The following is a 25,749-nucleotide window of genomic DNA, read 5'->3' as shown; positions in this document are numbered from 1 at the left end:
CAATAGTTGCCCAGTGACCGGAGGAGGAACAAGAGACGACGAGAATGTTTAATGCTGCTAATTTATATAAAGTTTTATATGTTTTATATGTATATGTTTATGAAAATTTTTGTATGTTTTGTGATGTTTTTGTCTTACGGCCCGAGGACGTGCTGTGGTTTACCAGGGGGGAATGTAGCACCCTGAGGATTCGGCTGCTACAGGGGTATTGCACCTCAACCCAGAGGTGTGATATTCCACTCCCGGGTAAGGAAGGAGTGTGGAACTGAGCTCGGTAGGCTGCATGCACTACACACATCCCATTTCCGAGGAGCAGACCGACGGTACTCCCACTTAGAAATGTGCAGGTACGACCGAGTCTGTTCCTGGCTGGAGTGGGAGGGGGGTGGTACATCCCAAGTAGTGTAGGGGCAGATAGGGGGAGCAGCCTGGGTAAAGATAGGAGCTCATTGGGTGCTGGTCACCTGAGCTCACACATAGAGGGTGTATATAAGGTGGGCACCAACTAAGAACAGGGTCAGTTGCAGAGAGAAAGTCAGCGAGCTGAGGAGAAGAGAGACCCAGAGTGAGAGAGGAGAAAGAGAGACCCAGAGGGGGAAACAGAAGAAAGGACTCTAAGACCCCAAATTAAATCCCCGGGTGAAGAGTCGGCACAGGGTACCGGAACCCAAGCTGGTGGGGGCAAAAACACACCCCAGCCAGAGACCGGAGACCATGGGCAGCGTTTGCCACGGCCACCCACCACATCCACCACGAAGGCATACCACGAGGAGGGTCAGGGAACCCAAGGCCAAGGGTCTCCCAACAGAAGGCCCGAGGGAGCTGGACCTGGGTGGATCAATAGTGGGGACGGCCAGAGAAAGGACAGAAGGAGAGCTCAGGGTCACGCTCCGGACTTATTTGGGGGTTGGCTGGATCCAGAACCTGGTGGACGCAGCACGGCTCGGGAGGTCACTCGAAGCTGGAGTGACCAGAACATCAGCAGTGAGTAAACATCCTAAACTGCATAACCCGACTCTGTCTCTGATTGCCGTCTACACTGCATCACCACAACCCCCATCCTCTGCACCTGATCCCCCTGAGGCTATACCCCACCCGTTGGGGGTTATATCACCAAAGCTGCACCTACACCACCAGCCTCAGCGGACCCTGCTGCAGCGGCGGCCACAGTGACCGCAACACAACGGGTGGCGTAGTCGACATTAAGAACTTAGTAACATCTGTAGGACTGCCACATACAACTGAGTTTGACACCCTGGGCACGGACCGGGTCACAGCCACTCGGAAGACTACAACCCCCATCTGATCCGGCTCCGGATATTCCCCCTAAAGAATATGGCCCAGGGGGCGCGTCAATGATAGACCATTAATACTGGACAATCCCAAAAGCTCACTATTTGTCATCATTTTATATTTGATGTTATATTAGGCCAACAACCCATGATTGGCTCAGCTCTGCAGAGTGTATGGTCATCATAAGATATAGATAAGACAGCGGTGGATTTCTCATTGGGTAAAATAATATAGTTAAATGCAGGTAAACCTACAGCTTTTTCCTAACTCGGTGCAGATGGGACGGCCCATAACTTGAAATTCCAGTGGATTTGAATACTGTACCTGTGGGGCCTTTGTGAGCAGAAGAGCCACATCTGAATTATTGTGGTGGCGTGCAGTGTCCAAAGCAATCTGGCCTGCCTAAGAACAAAAATAACGTAGTGATTTCTCATGTAACAGATTATAAAGGGAATAGATTAGTGGTAAAAATAACACAGTTTTTCCTTCTTCAAACAACTACAACAGGCATATATCCAGCAACCATGACTCACGACTTTTAACATTTAATGCAGTCATTTTATTTACCGTATTTATTTTACTCATTAATATAGCTGCATTAATTCCACAGCGCTTTACAGACATGATCTGATTTTACAAGGAGGCCTGGAGGTCCTATACATTATACATCAAAAATGATCAGAAATATACTATAGTCTACAATTCAGCAAGCTAGTATAATAATGTTTAAACCTCAAAATCATTATTATATGTATTTTTTTAACATTTAATTTTGGTACCAATTTTTTGGCACAAAGTAAGCCAACTAATACAGTCATGGACGAAGGTGTTGGCACCCTTGAAATTGTTCCATAAAATTAAGTATTTCTCCCAGAAAATTATTGCAATTACACATGTTTTGTTATACACATGTTTATTTCCTTTGTGTATATTGGAACAACACATAAAAAAAACAGAAAAAAAGGCAAATTGGACATAATTTCACACAAAACCCCAAAAATGGGCCGGACAAAATTGTTAGCGCCTAATATTTGGTTCCACACCCTTTGGAATAAATAACTGCAATCAATTGCTTCCTATAACCATCAACAAGATTCTTACACCTCTCATCTGTAATTGTTAACCACTCTTCTTTTGCAAACTGCTCCAGGTCTCTCATATTTGAAGGGTGCCTTCTCCCAACAGAAATTTTCTCTCAGGTGTTCAATAGGATTTAGATCCAGACTCATTTCTGGCCACTTCAGAACTCTCAAATGCTTTGTGTAGTCCATTTCTAGGTGCTTTTTCAAGTATGTTTGGTGTCATTGTCCTGCTGGATGACCCAAGAACGAAACCCATCTGTCTGACACTATATTGTGACCCAAAATTCTTTAGTAATCTTCAGATTTCATGATGCCTTGCACACAGTCAAGACACCCAGTGCCAGAGGGAGCAAAAAAAAAAAAAAAACATCTTTGAATCTCCACCATATTTGACTGTAGGTACTGTGTTCTTTTCTTAATAGGCCTCATTCCATTTTCGTTAAACAGAAGTATGATGTGCTTTACTAAAAAGCTCTAGCTTGGTATCACAAAATGATTTTTCAGAAGGATTTTGGCTTACTCCCGTACATTTTGGCAAACTGCAGTGTAGCATTTTTATGTCTCTGTGTCAGCAGTGGGGTCCTCCTAGGTCTCTTGCCATAGCGTTTAATTTCATTCAAATGTCGACGGATAGTTCGCGCTGACATTGATGCACCCTGAGCCTGCAGAACAGCTTGATTGGGGCTGCTTATCCACCATTCAGACTATTGTGCATTGCAACCTTTCATCAATTTTTCTCTGCCGTCCGCCTCCAGGGAGATTAACTACAGTGCCATGGGTTGTAAACTTCTTGATTGTGTTGCGCACCATGAACACAGGAACATCAAGATCTCTGGAGATGAACTTGTAACTTTGAGATTGTTGATATTTTTCAACACTTTTGGTTCTCAAGTCCTTAAACAGGTCTGTTCTCCTCTTTCTGTTCTCCATGCTTAGTGTGGCACACACAGACACAAATGCAAAGATTGAGTCAACTTCTCCCCTTTTAATCTGGTTTCAGGTGTGATTTTCATATTGCCCACACCTGTTACTTGCCATAGGTGAGTTTGAACAAGCATCACATGCTTCAAACAAAGTTGTTTACCCACAATTTTGGAAGGGTGCCAACAATTTTGTCCAGACCAGGACCATTTTGGGAGTTTTGTGTGAAACGATGTCCAATTTAGCTTTTTTTCTCAGTTTTTTTGTGTTGTTCCAATACATACAAAATAATTAAAAAATGTATAACAAAACATGTGTAATTGTAATAATTTTCTGGGAGAAATACTTCATTTTCTGGAACAATTTCAAGGGTGCTAACACTTTCAGCCAAGACTGTATACGGCATAAATTTAGACTAAACAGCCGAAAGATGCACTAAATTTATCAAACAGCATACACAAGTATAATAAATATGGTGCATTTTAAGACGGTCTTGTCTGAGTGGGCATTATGTAACAATTCTATAGTACTGATAAATATGCCCCATTGTGTATAATAATTTAACAATATTGGCTCGATAAATATTGATTTATGGTTTCAGTTCATTTATAGAGAAAAATGTTTATTATTATTTTAAATGTACTTTAAATATCTAGAAAATAATACACAGCAGATGTAGCTTAAAGAGTAGCCGTTGTTCTATTTTTTATTTCATAAATCAACAGTACAAATGGAAATGGGAAACTTTGTAATATATCTTATCAGAGAAATCTATTTCTTTCTTCTCATGTGTCAAGCAGAAAAAAATGGGCAATATGGTGCTGTCTGTGGAGGTTGAGGTAAAATCACATGATTAAGTTAAGGTAGCTAAGACCAAAATAAGAATATACAGGGTGGTCCAAAAGTAGGTGGACAGAAAGTGCAATATAGTTATGAAGGGGGAGATTTATCAAACATGGTGTAAAGTGAAACTGGCTCAGTTGCCCTTAGCAACCAATCAGATTCCACTTTTCATTCCTCACAGACTCTTTGGAAAATGAAAGGTGGAATCTTATTGGTTGCTAAGGGCAACTGAGCCAGTTTCACAGATCTAGTTTTCACAGATAGATCTCCCCCAAATCTGTTTTCTTTTCAGATAATTCAGATAACACATAATGGCAAATAATTTAAATACAGATCAAAGAAAATGAATTTTAGCAGAGTATTGGAAATCTCAAAATGCAGAAACCGTTAGAGCAAATTGGGTTGAAACATTTGGTACTCAAGCCCCAAAGAGACAAACCATTTACCGCATTTGTGACAAATTCAATGGCACTGGCTCAATCCTTAATTCTCCAAAAACTGGTCGACCCAAAACAGTCTGTACAGAAGATAATAAACAACTTGTTGCTGAAACATTTGTTCAGAGTCCAAAAAAGTCCACCAGAAGAGCCTCTTTGGAATTGGGAATTTCACGAGCTTCTATCATGCCAATCCTGATATCTATTGGGTGGAAAGCTTATCGTCCACGTCTAATTCATGGTTTATTGGAGGATGATCCAGACAGGCGGCTGCAATTTAGTGTTTGATAAATCTCCCCCTTCATAACCTTATTACACTTTCTGTCCACCTACTTTTGGACCACCCTGCATAGTTTCATATATAAAGAAACTATGTGACAGCACCTTTAGGGCAAACTCAAATGTTGATAAAACATGGTTCGAATACGGACTGTGATACACGGACTGACCGCGGGTCCTCTGACCCAAACTTGGCAGCCTCATAGGCATGCTTTATGAGGCAATTTAGTTCAGGTTAGGAGATCCTTGGCCAGTTCATGGATCATGGTCTGTACAGGAACTGTGTTTTAAGAATGTCTAAATTTGCCCTTAGGTTGTTTTATAAAGAATTACTGGCTAGTTACTCACTGGGTGCTATACAAGATCTTAAAAAATCTACTTAAATAAGCAAAAACCCTGATTTTTTTTTTTGAACAATTGATAACTGCAGACATGTTCTGCTAGCCCTGGGCCTAAAGGTCTTGAATCACATTAGATCGTATGGGGGAGCAAGCTATCATTCCTGGCTCCCCCACACACAGGAATGCTTAGCTCCTTGGAGTGCTCCTGGGTAGGGTTGAGAAAGTATGTTCTGTCCCAGTATGCTCGGGCCGAGCTCCGAGTATTTACAGCTGCTCGGTGATTAGGTTAAATCGCTCCCGTGTGCATGATTTGCAATTGTTTGACAGCTTTATTACATGTGAGGAATGTGTAAGAAATAGACATTCCTCACATGTAATAAAGCTGTCAAACAGTTGCAAATCATGCACACAGGAGCGATTTAATCTTATCACCGAGCAGCTGTAAATACTCGGAGCTCGGCCCGAGCATACTCGGTGAAAGGGTTAATAGAACGTACTCGCTCAACACTACTCCTGGGTTCTCTATGAGAGAGCTCTCTTCTGGCTTTGAGTTATCTCCCGGAGAACAAAAGGCTCAACAGTTGAGATTAAGCAGGCCAAATCCTTCTCTCCTCCAACTTTAATGTGTATAAGGTATCTTTAAAGTGCTACTTTATTGGTAGTACTGTAAACAGAATTTCTTATCTTCATCACATGTAAAAATAAGTAGTGGCACAGAAGCATGCATATCTGGTAGTGTCATCTAAAGAAGCCCAGATACTCAAAACATCTAAATTATATTAACAAAATAGATATTTGACTTCACTGACCCATTAACAAATTCATAAAGGGTTAACAGGTAACCATATTATCTGTCTAATAATTTGCCTATGTTACAGCTCAATCAACCTAATAACCACATAATCACTAATGAGTAGTAGTGAGACACACTTACGTTATTAAGGAGGGCAGCATCGGCTCCTGCTTCTAGAAGCACTTTAATAACCTTCCTATGATTGAGAGCAGCAGCAACATGGAGCGGGGTATCACCAGCCTGTACAATTCACAAATAAAACCAAATAAGTTTACTTATTTCATAAGACTGATTCCCATATCTGGTCTGCTACCAGCTTCAGGGACCTGGCAGCATAGTCCTCACCTGACTAGCCTGCTGGAAGTGCCGGTAGTCTGTATACCCACCAGCAATCATGTCATGCATTATAATAGAAATCATCATCGAGCAAGCAGTAATTTAATTAAAATGAAGAATAAACCACTCACTGCTAATAACACAGGTATGCAAAATTTGGGTTTATGAACATTTTTTCAACTCCAATGACTGATTCTTATGTTTTCTTATGCCCTGATTTAAAAAAACACTTCTATTTTTAACCATCACATATGGATTTTGCACAAAACACGCGTCAAATTACATACAAGCGAGGTGAACAAGAAAAATCTTTATTGTAGCCAAAAATGTATACAATAATATATATAAAAATGTAATGAACGTTCATTCTGCAATTTTATTGGAAATTAATTATTGAGCCTTTTTCTTTTCTCTTCAAAGCTTCTCTTGATACCTTTTCTCTTATAGAAGGCCTGCGGATCTTGTCTGTGAAGCATCCAGCAGTAGTCCCCCATCATCTTCACATTCTATCTACCTTGGTATCGTCGTTCCATCTCCTTAATATCCTGATGAAATCTTTTTCCTTGTGCATCGCTAACAGCACCAAAGTTTTAAGGAAAGTAGTCCAAATGGGAATGTAAACTTCAAATTCATCAGACAACCTAAGGCTTTGAAACATTTCAGCATGTTCTCCACGATGGACTTAAATTTTGTAATTTTGTTGTTACCTAGAAATTTCTTCACGACTTCTTTAAAAGAATTTCAAGCCCTTCTCTCAACAGCTTTCATTTTTGTTTTGAACAACTCGTCCTTCATGAGTTCCTTTCTTCCTTCAATTTTGCTTCGGACAGTCATTGAAACTTGGTACACAGGTAATTAAAAGTCTATCCTTCTTTCAGTAGAGCTTTTACAAACTGATCTATCAGTCCAAGCTTAATGTGGAATGGTAGCAGGAGAACTTTAGTGGGATCAACTAAAATTTTCGCAGCTATGTTCTTGAGTCCAGCTTGCAAAGATGTTCTTGTTGGCCAACTTTTTTGGCTCCAGTGATGAGTCCTATCCTGGACGTCCCATTCACACAAGAAGCATGGGTATTTTGTGTATCCTCCTTTCTGCCCAAGGAGCAAAGAGAGAACTTTCAGAACACCACATACTGACCATCCTTGATCTTCGTAGCTAAGTTTCTTGAAAATAACGTTTAAATTCTCATAGCTTTCCGTCAAGTGCACAGAATGCCCTACAGGCACTAAACATACTTGCTGCCTTTGTGCAGTAACACAGCTTTCAGATTTTTTTTGATGAATCAATAAAGAGTTTCCACTCACTTACATTGTACTCAAATGTTAAATTTTTCCATCAGCCCAGGAACATCACTGCAATACAGTAGAGCACCGTCTTGAGAAAAGTATGGAAGTAATTCCTTTTCTCCGCTTCTGTACCATGAAAAACAAGTACAAGGAGCTAGCAGGTTCTTTTCCTTTAGTCTAGTATCTAAAAGTTCTGCAGAATGTTTAAGAAGGTCCAGGTACCTGAATAAATCATTTCACTCGAGCGGTGGAAAAAGCTGTAGCTCGTTGGGACAAGCGTGAAAGTCTTAATCAGAATCATGCTTTTCATGTTCTGAATCTTCTGAATCAGGTGTACAGTAGTGTTCAAAATAAAAGCAGTCGAATATGACTAACGAGATTAATCACTGTTTTTGGTATAATTATATTACCACGTCAAACAATTCACCAGTTGGTGCCATAGATTCTATGAAAACCAACAGACTCAGCATTCATGAGCTGCATGTTTTTGAGTCTGTGTATTTGAATAATTAATTGAAGGGGGGGTGTTCAAAATAATAGCAGTGTGGAGTTCAATTAGTGAGGTCAATCATTCTGTGACGAAACAGGTGTGAATCAGGTGGCCCTAATTTAAGGGTGAAGCCAGCACATGTTGTACATGCATTTCTCCTTGAAAGCCTGAGAAATATGGGTCGTTCGAGACATTGTTCAGAAGAACAGTGTACATTGATTAAAAAGTTGATTGGAAAAGGTAAAACTTATACAAGTGCGGGAAATGATAAGTAATTGATGAAAAAAACTCCAGCACCTTCTCCATATCCACCACAAGAAATGTAAAGTTAAAACATCCATTTTATTGATTCCATTAAAAAAACACCATATGTTTGCCTTACACATGGTGTTTTTTAATGGAATGGATATGGAGAAGGTGCTGGAGTTTTTTTCATCAATTACTTACTTCTTATCCCTGGATTTGCTACCAAGGATTTCCGTGCAGCAGTGGACCCTCATGGCTTATGTATGGTAGGTTGAATTTCCTTTTTTTTTATGCAGGAAATGATAGGCTGTTCAGCTAAAATGATCTCCAATGCTTTAAAATGGAAAGCAAAACCAGAGAGACGTGGAAGAAAACGGAAGACTACCATTCAAATGGATCGGAGAATAGCCAGAATGGCAAAGGCTCAGCCAATGATCAGCTCCAGGATGATCAAAAACAATCTCAAGTTGCCTGTGAGTACTGTGACAGTTAGAAGACGCCAGTGTGAAGCTAATCTCTTAGCAAGAAGTCCCCGCAAAGTCCACTGTTAAAAACAAGACACGTGCTGAAGCAGATACAATTTGCCAAAGAACACATCAACTGACCTAAAGAGAAATGGAGAAAAACTGATTAAAGTAAAATGGTTCTTTTTGGGTCCAAAGGCTACAGACAGTTCGTCAGACAACCCCCGAAACTCTGCATTCAAACCACAGTACACTGTGAAGACAGTGAAGCATGGTGGTGCAAGCATCAGGATATGGGCATGTTTCTCTTACTATGGTGCCGGACCTATTTACCGCATACCTGGGATCATGGACCAGTTTGCATATATTAAAATACTTGAAGAGCTTATGTTGCCTTACGTTGAAGTGGATATGCCAATTGAAATGGCCAACGACCCTAAACACACCAGTAAACGATCAAAATCTTGGTTCCAGTCCAACAAAATTGAAGTTATGCAGTGGCCAGGCCAATCCCCGGACCTTAATCCAATAGAACACTTGTGGTGTGACATCAAAAAAGTCGTTTCTGAGGCAAAGCCAACAAAGCCAAAAAATTATGGGATGTAGTCAAAGCATCCTGGGCTGGAATAACAGTTGACTGGTGCAGTTCTAAAAAACTGGGCATACAACTAAATATTAGGTTAGTGATTCACAGGAATGCTAAATACTCAAAAAAAAGAGTGCATATTGTCAGTTTGTAAAGACAATTGCAGACACTGTTATTTTTTAGAACAGCCCAATGTTCATTTTTTGTTATTTTCTATAAAGTAGTTAAAAATTATGTACATTTCTCTTCATGTTTTGAATTAGAAAACAGTGTGCAATGTTCCCAATGCTGGAAATAAAAACTAGTATAAAGATTTTGTGCTTAACTCATGTTTTTGAACACATTGCTATTATTTTGTGTAACATCCCTGGGGGCGTGCTTGCATGGTGCACCACCTCCCACCATGCAAGACCGCAATCTTACCAGTCAGTCCATGCTGCACTCTTTGCTCCAGTACCTGCTGTGTCCATGTCTCTTGTCTGATTGCTTAGGGCATCGGCGCGGCTTTCTGCTTGTTTCTTATAGCTACTGTGTGCACAGTCCTAATGCGTCCCCAGCCTATTGCTGTGAGTCACTGGATACTTAAACCCCTTCCACCCAGTAGGAGGTGCCTGAGCAACACTTTCACTCAGTTTGTCTTTTGCAACTGTCAGTTGCCAGGTCCTGTCCTGTATCTAGTCTGTTCTGCCACCCTGGGGGCTTAGTACCCAGGGCTGCTACCTGTACCTCTAACTTTTAGTCTGTTCCCGCCACCCTGGGGGCTGATTACCCAGGGCCGCTACCTGTATCTCTGACTTCTAGTCTGTTCTGCCACCCTGGGGGCTGAGTACCCAGGGCCGCTACCTGTACCTCTGACTTTTAGTCTGTTCCCGCTACCCTGGGGGCTGAGTACCCAGGGTCGCTACCTGTATCTCTGACTTCTAGTCTGTTTCAGCCACCCTGGGGGCTGAGTTCCCAGGCTCGTTCCTGTATTTTGCTCCCGGTTCAGTTCCTGTCTGAACAGTGTCCTAGCCCGTTACTTGTTTCTCTCTATGGCCATACCTTCCCTTTTCCTGCAGTGTCTGAACCTGCACCTAACTCCAACTCGTCTCTGTACTTCTGTTTGTGAGTTTTGTGTCCACTCGCTACTTCATTGTAAGTACCTTGCGTGTATCTGGTTCTGCTTGTCCCCTTTCCCTACCTCCGTATCTATCTCCTGTGTTCTACCCATCTTCCTGTATTTTCCAGTCTGTTCCATGTGAACAGAGCCCTGTCCTGTCCGCCTTCACCTTCTGCTCTGTTCTGCTCTGCTTGTTCCGCTCTTCCCGCTTGTTTACCGCACCTGCGGTTCTGTTCTGCTCTGCTTGTTCACCGCTCCGGCGGTTCTGCTCTGCTCCGCTTGTTTACCGCACCTGCGGTTCTCTTCTGCTCTGCTTGTTCACCGCTCCGGCGGTTCCGCTCTGTTCCGCTTGTTTACCGCACCTGTGGTTCTGTTGTGCTCTGCTTGTTCATCGCTCCGGCGGTTCCGCTCTGCTCCGCTTGTTTACCGCACCTGTGGTTTTGCTCCGCTCTGCTTGTTCACCGCACCTGTGGTTTTGCTCCGCTCTGCTTGTTCACCGCACCTGCGGTTTTGCTCCGCTCTGCTTGTTCACCTCACCAGCGGTTTTGCTCTGCTCTGCTTGTTCACCGCACCTGCGGTTTTGCTCCGCTCTGCTTGTTCACTGCTCCTGCGGTTCTGCTTCGCTCTGCTTGTTCACCGCACCTGCGGTTTTGCTCCGCTCTGCTTGTTCACCACACCTGCAGTTTTGCTCCGCTCTGCTTGTTCACCGCTCCTGCGGTTTTGCTCTGCTAGTCCACCGCACCTGCGGCTCTGTTCCTGTGTCCTAGTCTGTACAGGTCCCTATCCAGCCTGCGTTCATACCTGCCACTATCTGCCTGTCTGCATTCCAGCCGTGCCTGTCAGCACCCGCCTGTCTGCATACCAGCCGTGCCTGCCAGTACCCACCTGCCTTCATACCAGCCGTGCCTGCTAAGTTCCCACCTGCCGTCATACCAGCCTGTTCCTGCATTCCCCGGTGTGGGTCAACAGCTGTGACCGGGGTCTGACCTGGAGTAGCACCTGGTCCCTCTGCTCGGTTCCTCCCTGGTTCACGGAGTCGACTGAGCCGCCGTGCGACCTTGGTCGGACTGGGTTGATACTTAGTTACGCCCCTCCAGGCACTCCTCAGTTCATGGTCCAGTGGGATCACTAATCACGCTCATGCCAGTCTGTCCGGGCGCGAGCGTAACATTTTGAGCACTACTATATCTTCAAGTTTCTCCGGAGGTGTAGAGACAGGCATTCCTGGACCGTGAGGCACAGGGTGAATCGCTGATGGGAGTTCCGGGTATATAATTTCCTTCTTATTTTTAAGGTTGAACCCCTCCACGTTGCACATGCAAAAGTAGCAGTCATCACTATAATTTTGCGATTCCCTCCACATCATAGGTATGCCAAAACTAAAGCTCTCTTTCTTCTGTTGTAGCTCTTCTAGTACACACTACACGTGGGGCCCGCGGCTTGTCCTGATCACCTAGTTTTACATCAAAGTACACATAATACACTTTTCTAACGAAGTAAGTAATGTTCTTTCGTTGTTTCTTCACTTCAATTCAAACACATATGTAGCAAAAGTTGTCGAGAGAATTTCGAAGTGAAAACTCTGCCTTCGCTCCCCATATCAACCAATCACAGTGCAGCTTTCAGTTCTTATACTGCTGATGTAAAATAAAAGCTGTGCTCTGATTGGTTGCTATGGACATCACCACACTTATGAACTGTGACTAAAAAATATTTGTCTTTACTGGCCATAACAGCCAATCACAGTGCAGCTTTCATTTCTTATACTGCTAAAGTAAAATGAAAGCTGTGCTATGATTGGTTTGTATGGACACCACCACACTCTTTGTAAGTTGGGATAAGAAACTCTTCTCTGCCCACAGCAGACAATCGTAGCACAGGGTCCATTAATTTCTTACCAATCTAATGACACCAAAATCATCCACCAAAGGTCACACAAAGGGGCTAAAGTATGGTGCAAAAAAAAGCCTATGAGTTCAGTGATCAAAAGTATATAAAAATCACCTCTTACTTTTCAAACAATTTTACCCTTGCAGACCTGTGTAATTTATGAGTTCCCTCAGTTGAACAGTATGCCAGAAGCAAAGTTATAATTTGATAATAAGACAGGTTAGTGAAGCTAGGATTTGATAGTAAGATCTACTGACCTGGTTCTTCTCATTGACAGAACAGAATGCGCTGAGTAGTATCCTGATGACAGACAGGTGATTGTAACGAGCTGCGACATGTAAACAGGTGTCTCCTGCCTGCAAATCACAACTTGTTTAGTAGACTGGCCCCCAAATACGCCGTGCCCGTTACCACACTGAATTAGACTACCAAGCTGCTAGATAACCTTGTCTGCACTGTGCTAATGCATCGCCCGAACCATAGACAGACAGAGACAGGCAGACAGAGATAGACAGACAGACAGACAGACAGACAGACAGACAGATAGACAGATAGACAGATAGACAGACAGACAGACAGACAGACAGATAGATAGATAGATAGACAGACAGATAGACAGATAGACAGACAGACAGACAGACAGATAGATAGATAGATAGATAGATAGATAGATAGATAGACAGACAGACAGACAGATAGACAGATAGACAGATAGACAGACAGACAGATAGATAGATAGATAGATAGATAGATAGATAGATAGACAGACAGATAGACAGATAGACAGACAGACAGATAGATAGATAGATAGATAGATAGATAGATAGACAGACAGACAGACAGACAGACAGACAGACAGATAGATAGATAGATAGATAGATAGATAGATAGATAGACAGATAGACAGATAGATAGATAGATAGATAGATAGATAGATAGATAGATAGATAGATACTGTAATGGCACAAACAAGTTGTGAAATAAAAAGAAAAAACATTCGTTAAAAGGGTAACTACTGCTTTAAGAGAACTTGTCAGCACTTTTTACAAATTAAAGTAATAATATGATTGCAAAGGGGCTTGCCCCCCAATAAGGATTATCTCCTTTCTGTAGAGATCCGATGTTCCAGTCAAGAGAAATCTAGCAAAGAAGCCATATGCAAATCAGGCTGGAAGTGCACTAGAAAGAATCCGACCAAGAGCATAAACACGCCCCCAGTGCACTTCCAGCCTGGTTTCCATATGACTTCTACTTTTGATTTCTCATGACTGACACATCTGATCCTGACAAAAAACGTATCATTCTTACTGGGGGACAAGTGCTTATATAATCATATCACTACTTCCATATGTAAAAATGTGCCGATAGGTTCCCTTTAAGTTGTATGAGTTGATCAAGCTTATATCTTCAGGTTTTTACTACAGATAAGAATCTTCTACTTCTACAATATATATTCAGGTTTACAGTGAAAGCATATGCAGGTAATATATATTTTTTAAACTTACTTGATTTTTTAAGTCAGCCCGGGACCCTGCAAGCAGTAAGAAACGACAGCTCTGGGAATGGCCATTTTGGCAAGCCAAATGGAGAGGTGTGTTACCTGCCTTATGGAGAGAATAAGTAAATAAACCAAATAAAATAAAAGCTTATATTGTCCATAATATGTGTTAGGTAAGTTTCCAAATTATAAACTTTTAACATTCGTGTTCCCCAAACCTTGGATTCAATGCTTTTGGAAAACAAAATAGGGAAATTGACACAAACTATTCTCATTGTCAGACTGGGTTTCCCTGGACCTTTCAGAAAAAATTATTTTGGTGACTCACCCATCGTGTATACAGAACTTGTACATGTTTAGTTTTTTTTTGTTTTATTTGTATTCAAAGCTTTTCATGTTTCACAAAATATAGACTTGAAAAAAAACGTATATGCTAACAGATTACAATGAAAATAGATTAATCCAGATACATAATGGATATGCAGTAAATTATGACAATATTTAAATTTCTAACAGTCTGAAGTGAAGGGAGGACATACAAAACTTAAAATATACAGAGGGAGAAAGGATAATCGGTATTATTGGGATTAATAGGTATTGGGAAATGAAGAGGAACGAAAAAATGAATGACAAGGTTCTTAGATATTCAAGAGTATCCAAAAAGTGTCCCAAGAAGACCAGATGAGATTAAATCTCTCAACTGTTTCATCATTAAAAGCGGTATGATATTCAAGATTTGTAATGTTTTAGATCATAGTGTATAGGTCAAGGAAAGACAGGGGAGAAGTTTGTTTCCAGTGGGAAGTGCATGTTTAGTTTTAACATAATCTTTGTTTTTATCACTACACATGTGATAAATGAGATCAAATAGGCAATTTATGAATGAACCCATTATAAAAACACTCAAATGATTGGTTTCAAAATTAGCCCCAAATAGAGGTGTCTACTTATGGTCCATTGTTTTATCCAAACCTAGGCCCACCTAGGTTTGGCATTCCATTCAATTAGAAGAGTCGTACCCAATAGCTTCATATATAACCTCAGTCTTGGATAATACAACTAGGATTACATCAATGTGAGGCATCATAATATATAATATGAAGAAATACTACTAGATTTGTCAGGAAGGTGTGATTATAACAAGCATTTCATGTGTCATGTTCCTCCAGAAAAAACACTGAAACATCTTGATATAAAAAAAATGGAGAAACAACATTACCCACACCAGAAAGTAACCCAGTTAAAAATGTTTAATGTTTAACACCATTCTCACCTTGCTTTTGGCAAGAACATTAGCTCCGGCTTTAACAAGCAGCTTGACGGAATGGCTGAATCCATGCCAAGCAGCTTCATGTAGGGCAGTGTTACCATCCTGTGGAAGTCAAGGCAGCAAATAAGTTACTTAGACATGAATTGCTACCATTCTATGTATTTTTTTGTTAAACTGAGCCCTGTTTCTATGTAAGGCATATAAAGGAGTTGTCCACTACTTTGACAACCCCTTCTTGAACTAAATGTTTGGCCCCGATAAAATGAAAAAAGCTTATACTCACCTCCCGTGCCAGCGCCGTTCCAGTGGTGTCAGCACTCGTGGTCCCGCGGCTGCCGTGAGGCTGTTGTGACGCGAGACTCCGGCACCCAATCAGCGCTGGCGTCACTGTCTTTGCCTTCGGACAAATCGAACATGAAGAGGAAGTCCAGGCGGCAGCTGATCTCTCACTTCCTCTTAATATTCAATTGACAGGAGGCGGGGACAGTGACGCCAGCGGTCATTGGGCGCCTGGGTCACGTGTCACAACAACAGCACGAGAGCCCCGGGAAGAGCGAGTGCCAACACCGCAGAAACAGCGTCAGCACAGGAGGTGGAATAAGCTTTTTTATTTTATCGAAGCCAAGCGTGGGGTATGACAAGGAGTTGTCCAAGTAGTGGACAACATCTTTAACATAGAAAATACAATTGTTCTAGCCATTTAAGTGCACACATTGCTTTGCAGACAGCACAGATAGGCAGATGTTTGCAGGGTTGAGGATATTGTTATAAGGTCTACACACTGGGGACCTGGTGGTCAATGATTTTCCTGACACCCCCCCCCCTCAAAAAATTGAGGGGCTTAAAATATAGTATCTGCACATAATAACATTTTAAGGTCATACCTTATCCTGTCTGTCCAAGGCGCAGCCTTCTTGTATCAGCATCGCAAGAATGTCACTGTTTCCCACCACGGCTGCCCTGTGTAAGGCTGTCTGCTGGCCCTATGGCACACACAGATTAATCAAATATTTCAATACACATGAGAAAAACAAAACTGTATAAAAAAAATTGTAAAATTAACAAATACTGTAATATGCTCGTTATCCCTTGTTCATATTACTTGAAGACTGCTGTTTTTAATGGTTCTGTTTTTAACAAATAAATTTGAAGTATGAACAAAAGTAAAAAAATAGTAAGTAGAAGTAGTAAAAATCAAAGATGGATAATCAGGTTTTTGGGGTCTTAAGGATAGGACACTGTAGCAGGCTTTGCCTTTCTGTCTCACACAATTAATATAAATGTTGTCATAAAAAAAAAATCCCAGTGGAATAATTGGGGATCGCATCAAAAACATTTATTTGTAAAAGTGATGGATAGAAACTGAGAGTGGACACAAATATGGAGCACATTTTATGAGCACGGTATGCCAGGTATATTCCTATTTATTTCAAAGCAGAACACATCTCTTTGGAGTAAGGAACGCTTGGATAAAACTTTTATTAATTACCATTTATTTTTTTGCTGTATCGTGCTAGTATGTACAAACCAATTGGAAGATTTGGATGTCCTGTGACTAAAATTAATTACAAACATACCAGGTTTGCTTCTAGATTTTTACATGTACAGTGAGTACGGAAAGTATTGAGACCCCTTTCATTTTTTTTTCTCATTAATGGACACTCTGCACCCCATCTTGACTGAAAAAAAAAATAGAAAGGTAAAAATGTTTGCAAATTTATTAAAAAAGAAAAAAACTGAAATATCACATGGTCATAAGTATTCAGACCCTTTGCTCAGTATTGAGTAGAAGCACCCTTTTGAGCTAGTACACACAAGAGTCTTCTTGGGAATGATGCAACAAGTTTTTCACAAGTGGATTTGAGGATCCTCTGCCATTCTTCCTTGCAGAACCTCTCCAGTTCCATCAGGTTGGATGGTGAACGTTGGTGAACAGCCATTTTCAGGTCTCTCCAGAGATGCTCAATTGGGTTTAGGTCAGGGTTCTGGCTGGGCCAGTCAAGAATGGTCACAGTGTTGTTCTGAAGCCACTCCTTTGTTATTTTAGCTGTGTGTTTAGGGTCATTGTCTTGTTTGAAGGTGAACCTTCGGCCAAGTCTGAGGTCCAGAGCACTCTGGAAGAGGTTTTCATCCAGGATCTCTCTGTACTTGGCCGCATTCATGTTTCCTTCAATTGCAACCAGTCATCCTGTCCCTGCAGCTGAAAAACACCCCCATAGCATGATGCTGCCACCACCATGTTTCACTGTTGGGATTGTATTGGGCAGGTGATGAGCAGTGCCTGGTTTTCTCCACATATACAGCTTAGAATTATCACCAAAATGTTCTATCTTCGTCTCATCAGACCAGAGAATCTTATTTCTCATAGTCTGGGAGTCCCTCGTGTGTTTTTGAGCAAACTCTATGTGGGCTTTCATATGTCTTGCACTGAGGAGAGGCTTCCGTCGGGCCACTCTGCCATAAAGGCCCGACTGGTGGAGGGCTGCAGTGATAGTTGACTTTGTGGAACTTTCTCCCATCTCCCTACCGTATCTCTGGAGCTCAGCCACAGTGATCTTGGGGTTCTTTCTTTACCTCTCTCACCAAGGTTCTTCTCCCACGATTGCTCAGTTTGGCTGGATGGCCAAGTCTAGGAAGACTTCTGGTGGTCCCAAACTTCTTCCATTTAAGTATTATGGAGGCCACTGTGCTCTTACGAACCTTGAGTAATGCAGAAATTCTTTTGTAACCTTGGCCAGATCTATGCCTTGCCACAATTCTGTCTCTGAGCTCCTTGGGCAGTTCCTTTGAGCTCATGATTCTCATTTGGTCTGACATGCACTGTGAGTTGTGAGGTCTTATATAGACAGCTGTGTGCCTTTCCAAATCAAGTCCTATCAGTTTAATTAAACACAGCTGGGCTGGACTCCAATGAAGGAGTAGAACCATCTCAAGGAGGATCACAAGGAAATGGACAGAATGTGACTTAAATATGAGTGTCTGAGCAAAGGGTCTGAATACTTATGACGATGTGATATTTCAGTTTTTCTTTTTTAATAAATTTGCAAAAATTTCTACATTTGTTTTTTTTTCAGTCAAGATGGGGTGCAGAGTGTACTTTAATGAGAAAAAAAAATGAACTTTTTAGAATTTACCAAATGGCTGCAATGAAACAAAGAGTGAAAAATCTAAAGGGGTCTGAATACTTTCTGTACCCACTGTATGTTCCATTAGGACATATGGGATAGATACTCTAGGCTTGACTTTAGTTCATATCAACATATCATATCAACTTTATATCAATTCTGTTCCTACATGTCACTGTTGTCGAGCTTGGGGACATATTGCTGTACAGCCAGGTGTAAAGGCCCCATACACATAAGATGAAAGTCAGCTGACAGCCATCTCATACCTATTGCTAGCTTTACACATAGGACAGCAAATTGGTGATACATTTAAAAAAAAATTCTAAGTGAAATTATCTTCATAAAGATAACTTTATAATGCAAATTCAGCATGGGCCGTGAGGGATAGGTCCTGTCAGAATAATCTGACCAGTTTCTATGAGGAGGTAAGTTCTAGACTGAACCTTGTTAAAGAGTTATTCCCCCCAAAAAAAAGTTATTCTCTACTCCTAGGGGGTAGTTTGCTGATCACTTTGTGTTTAACCCCTGGTACCCTTAGCAATCATGAAAATGGAGCTCTGGAAACCAAGCAACAGGGTTCTGCAATCCCATCTTAATTGCAGCGGAGGTGCATTTGCTCAGCCTTTGCTTTTCAATGGGACTTGCTCATCACTCCCGCTGCACCTGGACGGACAGCCAGCTCTGTAGCATGTGTAGGGAGCGCTGACCTATCAGTGCCCCCTGCACTGTTCTGATAACTAGAACTGAACCACTGCAGGGAGAATATAACTTCATTTTCTCAATGTATCCGTCCATCCAGTAAACCAGCCTAAGATCATTTAAATGGAACCTATCAGCAGGAATATCTATGTTAAACTAAAGGTATTGGCAGAATGGCGCTGTCATACTGATTTAATACACACCTTTGGTGTAAAAATCAGAAGCCTGGCTTTCATTAAATCATCATGATAAATTTTGGTTTCCTCGGTGCTTCGGGGCAGGACTGTGGCTAGAGTCTTCAACTCAGACGGTTCAGCCACGGCCCCTCCACTTCCTCTGTTGCATTCATCATCATGTATTAATTTAAATTTTAGACTGGCGCAGACTTAGCTGTGGGCGGCACTCTCGCTGGTGGCTGAAAATGGCGCCAATGATGAGCCGAGATCTCATTCTGCGCATGCGCCACCTCCAGCGCCATTTTCATGAAGACCGTCAGAGGTCAATCTGTGCATGCGCCAGTGCCGTTTTCATGAAGACTGCCACCAGCTAGAGTGCCACCCACAGCTGAGACGGCGCCAGCCCAAAATTTAAATGAATGCATGATGATGAATGCAACAGAGGCATGATGATTTAATAAAAACCAAGCTGCAGATTTTTACAATAAAAGTATGTATTAAATAAGTATGACAGCGCCTTTCTGCCCATACCTTTAGTATAACATGGATGATCCTGATGACAGGTTCTCTTTAAATGCTATTTAACTGCAGATTACAACTATATCTGCAGGAAAGTAGCATTTTTGAAGGCGATAGGTTCCCTTTAAGGACCTTATAGCAGGCCTACAGTAGAATTTCAATATTTGCAGCTAAAACTAAGATCTGTTGGGTAATCAACACAGAGGAGGATAATTAAAGCATAACTATAAAAAAATACTGAGAAAAATAGGAAGTAACGTCAAAGTGTATTGTTCCAGGGTGCTTGAGAATAGGCTGTCATGTGTCAGTACACATGGAACAACCCTATGTGTTCATATTTATATGCCCTCTGCATGTTCTCTCTTTAATTTTCAGTAGTTTCTGAGATAGTGGGTTGAGACTAGCCTCTCAAACACAGCACACCAATACATGAGAGATTCCTATTCTCATCACTCTATGAATCACATGTTCAGAAGCAGCAGCTGCATGGAGGACAGTACAAAGCAATATTGAGCAGTGTAGCTGTGAATCTAACACTGGGATGAGAAAGAACATAACAGCAAGGGTCTGTGGTATATGTGCCTCTCTCATTCACTCTTTTCCTCTTCCTATCTCTCATTCACTTTTAATAGGTAGCTATAATCTGATACTTCAGTGAGCTGGCAAATTGTCCTATTTTGAATAAGACGGAGTTAAGCTGTTTTTCTCGAATGAATGATAATTTCAAGAGGCAGGGGGTAGGATAAGTGTTGAGAGAAGCATATGTCTCTAATAAGATATACAAGAACATTTCCTACATTTGCTTGTACTATTTATAAATGCAAAGCACAAGATGCATATGAAGCGAATAAAATAATGTGCAGCATCAGAAGAGAAGAATCTATGGCAGTGTTCCCCAACCGGTAGCTTGCACCCATGATGTGTGGCTCGCAGCTGTATGTCAGCCTGGTGCATTAGCACCAGGTCTAGCAAGCAGCTATGAAGAGAAGGTCTGGATGGTGACTTTTGTGAGTGACATCGCACTGAAGAGAAGATCTGGATGTGCATATATCAGTAGAAGAAATAAATATGGTAAGCTGGAGATAGGATGATAGTACCATTTAGAGGGTGGTGAGAATGCTTGATGCGAGAATACCAAATGGGGGTAGAGTGAGAATCCTTGGATTTTATTACACTGACTATAAAGGGACTTGTAACAAGGTCCTGGTGTGCTTTCTTTGGGACGTTTTGTCTGTCATTACACCAGTAATGGTGGCCTTTGGGTGTAACTACTCTGGAGTGTAGGGGCGCTTGTCTGTGGCTCGCGATCATCACTCAGAGCTGAACGTGGCTCTCAAGGTAAGAAAGATTGGGGACCACTGGTGTGTGGTAATTAATACCTTTAGAGATATTTTAATACATACACTGGTAATACACTGAGAATTTGAAGCAAAAAAGTATCCCCAAGTTTATAGACATCATCCTTCTTGTAGCTAAGAGAAATCTTTTGCACAGTTGTCTTTTCCCTGTCATCCCAAGCATTCCATAGGTGACTGTCCAGCTTAAACTCTTTTTGGGAGTAGACCACATTGATGCGGAAAAATTACAGAGTAACATTGGATTTTTTTTCTTAAACTAAATAGTTTCCCCACCTCACATTTCTCCAATAGATAGGTGGATGAAATGGTCTCATCATTTCAATATACTTTTCGGTATCCCACATCGGACCCCCAATGAGGTTAATACTTTAGGAAATTAGGGCATCCAACACTAGGAATATCTAAAATGACCTGTTTTGGTGCACTGGAGGCCAGTGGCAGACACTCAGTAATGATTGCAGCTCTTGATAACTTTGGTTAATACCTATAAAATTATCATGGCTAAAATGTATCTCAACCCCCACACCACTTTTTTTCCTGCCCTACATGTAAGGGGTTTATTTTCAAAACACTATGTGACTCTACTTCAGAAACTTGTTATTGTTAACATGTTGTGGTCAATGGGGTTGAATTACCTTTCTTGAAAGAAACAATATCATTATATATATTGAACTAAAAGAGCGGTGTTGAAGATCCATAAATACAAATTTTAGTAACATTTAATAATATTGCCATATTTGATGTTGGGGAAAAGTTTTTTCCCCTTTTATGTGGCAACTATTTTATATGGGTTTTCTTCTTTTCCTTTCCTTGGATCACATCCGGACTTCTCTTTCATCCTTACTAATCACATTACTATGTGGCAACTAGCCAATCAGACATTGAACTTTTGCATTTGGTACATGACAGAATATGTTTGCAATGATATTAAAAATAAAAAGTATGGACATATTTATTTTCACAAATGTCTAGTTTAAGATCTCAACCTAAAGATTAGAAGTTATCTGCAATCAATTGCCACCTGTCACCTAGGTCTCTGACTAGATGAAAAGGAAAGATGCTGAAATGAAGATACCCTAAAGGTATGTTTATACACGGGACATATTTGCTGCGGAAATTCTGATTCAAATTATCAGTGACAATATCCACATAAGTCAAATACGCATCGCATTGCTAGACTATTTTAATAAAGGGGTTATCCAGTGAAAATAAGTTATCACCTATCCACAGGAACCAGCACTTCTCAGCAAACTGGGGCACTTTTATCTCTGTAAGAATGGAGTGACAGTGCACATGCCCCACCACATCTAACAGAAAGGCTCTATGGTACTGGTAATTATTAAAGGCTTTATCCAGGGAGTTTATTATTTTTGTGGAAGTGGGTTAAGAACTAACAGGCAGGTTGTTACTAACTACCTGTTCTGCACGGAGATGATCTCTGCTGGCTCAGTCGACAATTCCCCTGCTTCATTTCACCCCTCTTTAACAGAGCAACACCTCCTTTTCCGGTCTGATATGTCGATGGGGCATCACTGCTGATGTCATGATGATTGACAGCCAGCTCCCCGCAGTTATGCAGCAGGGAGCCAGATGTCATTCTTAGTAACATCGGGAGTGACACCGTGTTGACAGAGCGGTGTGGAAGAGAAGACATTGCACTGTGGACGTTACATCAGTGGAAGCATGGGAATCACCCACATAAGCAGTCCATGATCGCTCTGAGCCAGCAGAAATCGTTACTAAGCAGAACAGGCAGGTAGTTAGCAACTACCTGCCAGATATTTTTGCGTATGGGGCTAAGAACTATTACAAGTCCCGGGTAAATGACTCGCCCCCTGGGCCGTGGGGCACGCGGAACCGGGCGATGGGGAGACGCTGGGAGTAGTAGTGGCGGCCCGGTCCCGCGGCTCAGGGTGGTCAGACCAATGGTAGTCTGCTACGTGCTTCAGATAATGTCCGACTACGCCACCCGTGGATTGCGGTTATTAGGAACCGCCGCTGCGAGGCAGTCCGCTGGGGCTGATGATGAATGCAGCTGGGATGGTGTGACTCCCCACGGGAAGAGTGCAGCCCCAGGGCAGTGTAGTGGATGGTGGGAGTGATGGTGGTGAGAGTCCCAGTACCGGTAGTGCTGGAGGCGCAAAGGAGCACAAGAACAACAAGTTACAGTCCAGGGTCTTTACTCACAGTTCATTTGTCCCGGGTCACTTCTGTCAGCAGTGACCGCCCGAGCCGTGCTGCGTCCACCAGGTGAGGGGCTCGGTCAACTCCCAGGTAGTTCAGGAGCATGGCACAGGACCCCCTTTAATACTTTCTCTGGCCTGCCTCACCAGTGACCCACTTTTGTCCAGCTGCTGCGGATTTGTGCGGTTAAACGTGGGCCCCGTCCTCCGCTGTCCTATATGGTGCCTTCCTAGCAGGTTTGATGAGGTGTCGCACCAATAGATGATCACGACGACCGGTCTTTGGCTGAGGGTAGTTTCTCCTCCACCAACTTGGGATCCGGTACCCTTAATCTGCCTGACCCTTCACCCTGGATTCTCGTGGGTTCTTAGGGTCCCTTCCACCTTCTTGTTCCTGAGCCCTTCTGTTTCTCTGTCTCTTCTTCTCTTTCTCTGTTCCTTTCTCGTGGAGCTGGGATGAGACTTAATCACAGCTCCCTTTCACCTCCTCTCTCTCTCTCCCTCGGCCTCTCTCTAGGCCCGCTCCTGAGTGGAGCTCCTACAGAGCCTCCACTCCCGGTCTTCTCCTCTGACTGAACGAACCAACATCTAATATGGTGCCCACCTTTAATACCTCCCTCTGACCATGAGCCCAGGTGACCAGCAACCAATGGGCTCCTACCTACACTCAGGAACCGCCCCCTATCTGCCCCTACAGCACTGGGTGTTCCACCCCCCTCCCCACTCCAGGCAGGGACATAGTCGGTCGTGCCTGCACTACTGTCTAGTGGGAGCACCGTTGAGCTGTCCCTCGGAAATGGGGTCTGTGTGCTGTATGCAGCTAACTGAGCCCTGGTCCATACTCCATCCTTACCTGGGAGTGGAATACCACACCTCTGGTCTGAGGTGCAATACCCCTGTAGCGGCCGAGCCCTCGGGGCGCTACATAAACTCTTCAACACTGGGTGTGGATCAGACTGCATAAAAGTTCATCCACTACATCGGTACAGTAGAACGCAAGGTCCCATTTGAGCACATGAGATTTACAGTGTGAATCCAAATAACCCCAGTATGCTTCTTCCCTCCACATCCATAGAAATCCAGGAAGGTGAAAAATGAGGAGTTGTGAGGGGTCATAACACTGTAAGAGTTTCTTAGTTTTTTAAAAATGATCACTTCTGAAAATGTATAGACTCTGCTATCTTGCTAGGAGAAGAAAACCATGAAATTCTCTTAGTTGTCAGCACCATGTGGCAGCTATGACACTACAACTCCCAGCATGCCCAAACAGGCGGCTGTCAGGGCATGTCAAGTTTTTTAGTTTCCCAATAACTACAGTCCCGCAGGTTGCTGATCTCAGTCTATCTCTTCAGCTTAACAACTCTTTGCATCTAAATTTCCTGGACCTTCATAAATGAGAACTTTTTACCTTCCATCAGAAATTATTTTCTCGCTTTTGGTGTGGAGTTATACTTAAGATAAGGAGGCAGATAATTTTCCATTCATTGCTCCTTCATTTGATGGTTTTAAAAACAAGCACTTTTTGTTCTTGTTTCATTTCATCCCCATAATTCTTTAACGCCACCAGATGTCAGTAAAAAGCCGATCACTGGAAATTCCTCTGGCTAATGATAGTGAAAGTATTTTGGGAGTAGAAATTTAAATGCTCAGTGAATGCTGTAATTCATTACAGATACTTAAAGGGAATCTGTCACCAGGTTTTCCCACCTAATTTGTGAGCTGTATAATGTAGTGACAGAGACCCGATACCGATATATCACTTATTGGTCTTCTTTCTGTGGTTTTGATAAAGTCATTGTTTTATTAGCATGGGATTATCAATACAGGACTAGTATACCTGCTGCCATGTAGTCCTCATATACCTGAGCCCCAGCGGCGTACCTAGAGTCTGATGGGCCCCTGTGCAAGATTTGGACCGGGGCCCCCCCGATCCGGAATAAATTATATATATATATAAGCGTCCACCATCCTGGTATATATGTCCCTCATCCTGAACAAATTCTGGTATATATCGCCCATTCTGCTATATATCCCTTATTCTAGGCCCCATCTTGGTATATGTATCCCCCATCCGGGTATATAAGTCCCCGTTCTGCCGCTGTTCTTAAATATGTAGAAGAAAATAATCTATTATACTCACCAGGGGCGTACATAGGAGTCATGGTGCTCCATAGAAAAAGTAGATTGCACCCTTATAGTCCTCCATGTAATATAATGCACCCCATAGTCCTCCATATAATATACTGCACAGCTCATAGTCATCCATGTAGTATAATGCACAGCCCATAATCCTCCATAAAGTATAATGCACCTCATAGTCATACATGTACTATAATGCACCTCATAGTCATCCATAAAGTATAATGCACCTCCATAGTCATCTTATAAAGTATAATGCACCCCCATAGTCATCCATAGTAGTATAATGCACGCCATAATCATCCTATGTAGTATAATGCACCCCCATAGTCATCCTATAAAGTATAATGCACCCCCATAGTCATCCATAAAGTATAATGTACCCCCATAGTCATC

At 42.1% G+C, this 25,749-nt stretch overlaps 1 protein-coding gene across 6 annotated transcripts in view; it reads right to left on the bottom strand.

Moving 5' to 3' along the window:
• The window catches only part of ANKRD6 (ankyrin repeat domain 6), a 256,760-nt gene that overhangs the window by 32,057 nt on the left and 198,954 nt on the right, over nt 1-25,749 (bottom strand). For all 6 annotated transcript variants that reach the window (XR_012318432.1, XM_073675704.1, XM_073675705.1 and 3 more), the window contains exons 4-9: nt 16,039-16,137; nt 15,158-15,256; nt 13,892-13,990; nt 12,644-12,742; nt 6,131-6,229; nt 1,618-1,695 (exon numbers count right to left, since the gene is read on the bottom strand). Coding sequence is in view for 5 of the 6 variants with exons in the window: in XM_073675704.1 (XP_073531805.1) it covers nt 1,618-1,695; nt 6,131-6,229; nt 12,644-12,742; nt 13,892-13,990; nt 15,158-15,256; nt 16,039-16,137 (573 nt within the window). In the remaining variant the exon portion in view is untranslated. The remainder of the gene's footprint in view (nt 1-1,617; nt 1,696-6,130; nt 6,230-12,643; nt 12,743-13,891; nt 13,991-15,157; nt 15,257-16,038; nt 16,138-25,749) is intronic.

This window comes from Phyllobates terribilis, unplaced genomic scaffold, assembly GCF_046119375.1.
Source record: "Phyllobates terribilis strain yellow unplaced genomic scaffold, ASM4611937v1 Scaffold_3__8_contigs__length_932513732, whole genome shotgun sequence".
NCBI lineage: Eukaryota > Metazoa > Chordata > Amphibia > Anura > Dendrobatidae > Phyllobates > Phyllobates terribilis.
This window is presented reverse-complemented; position numbering and strand designations above follow the sequence as displayed.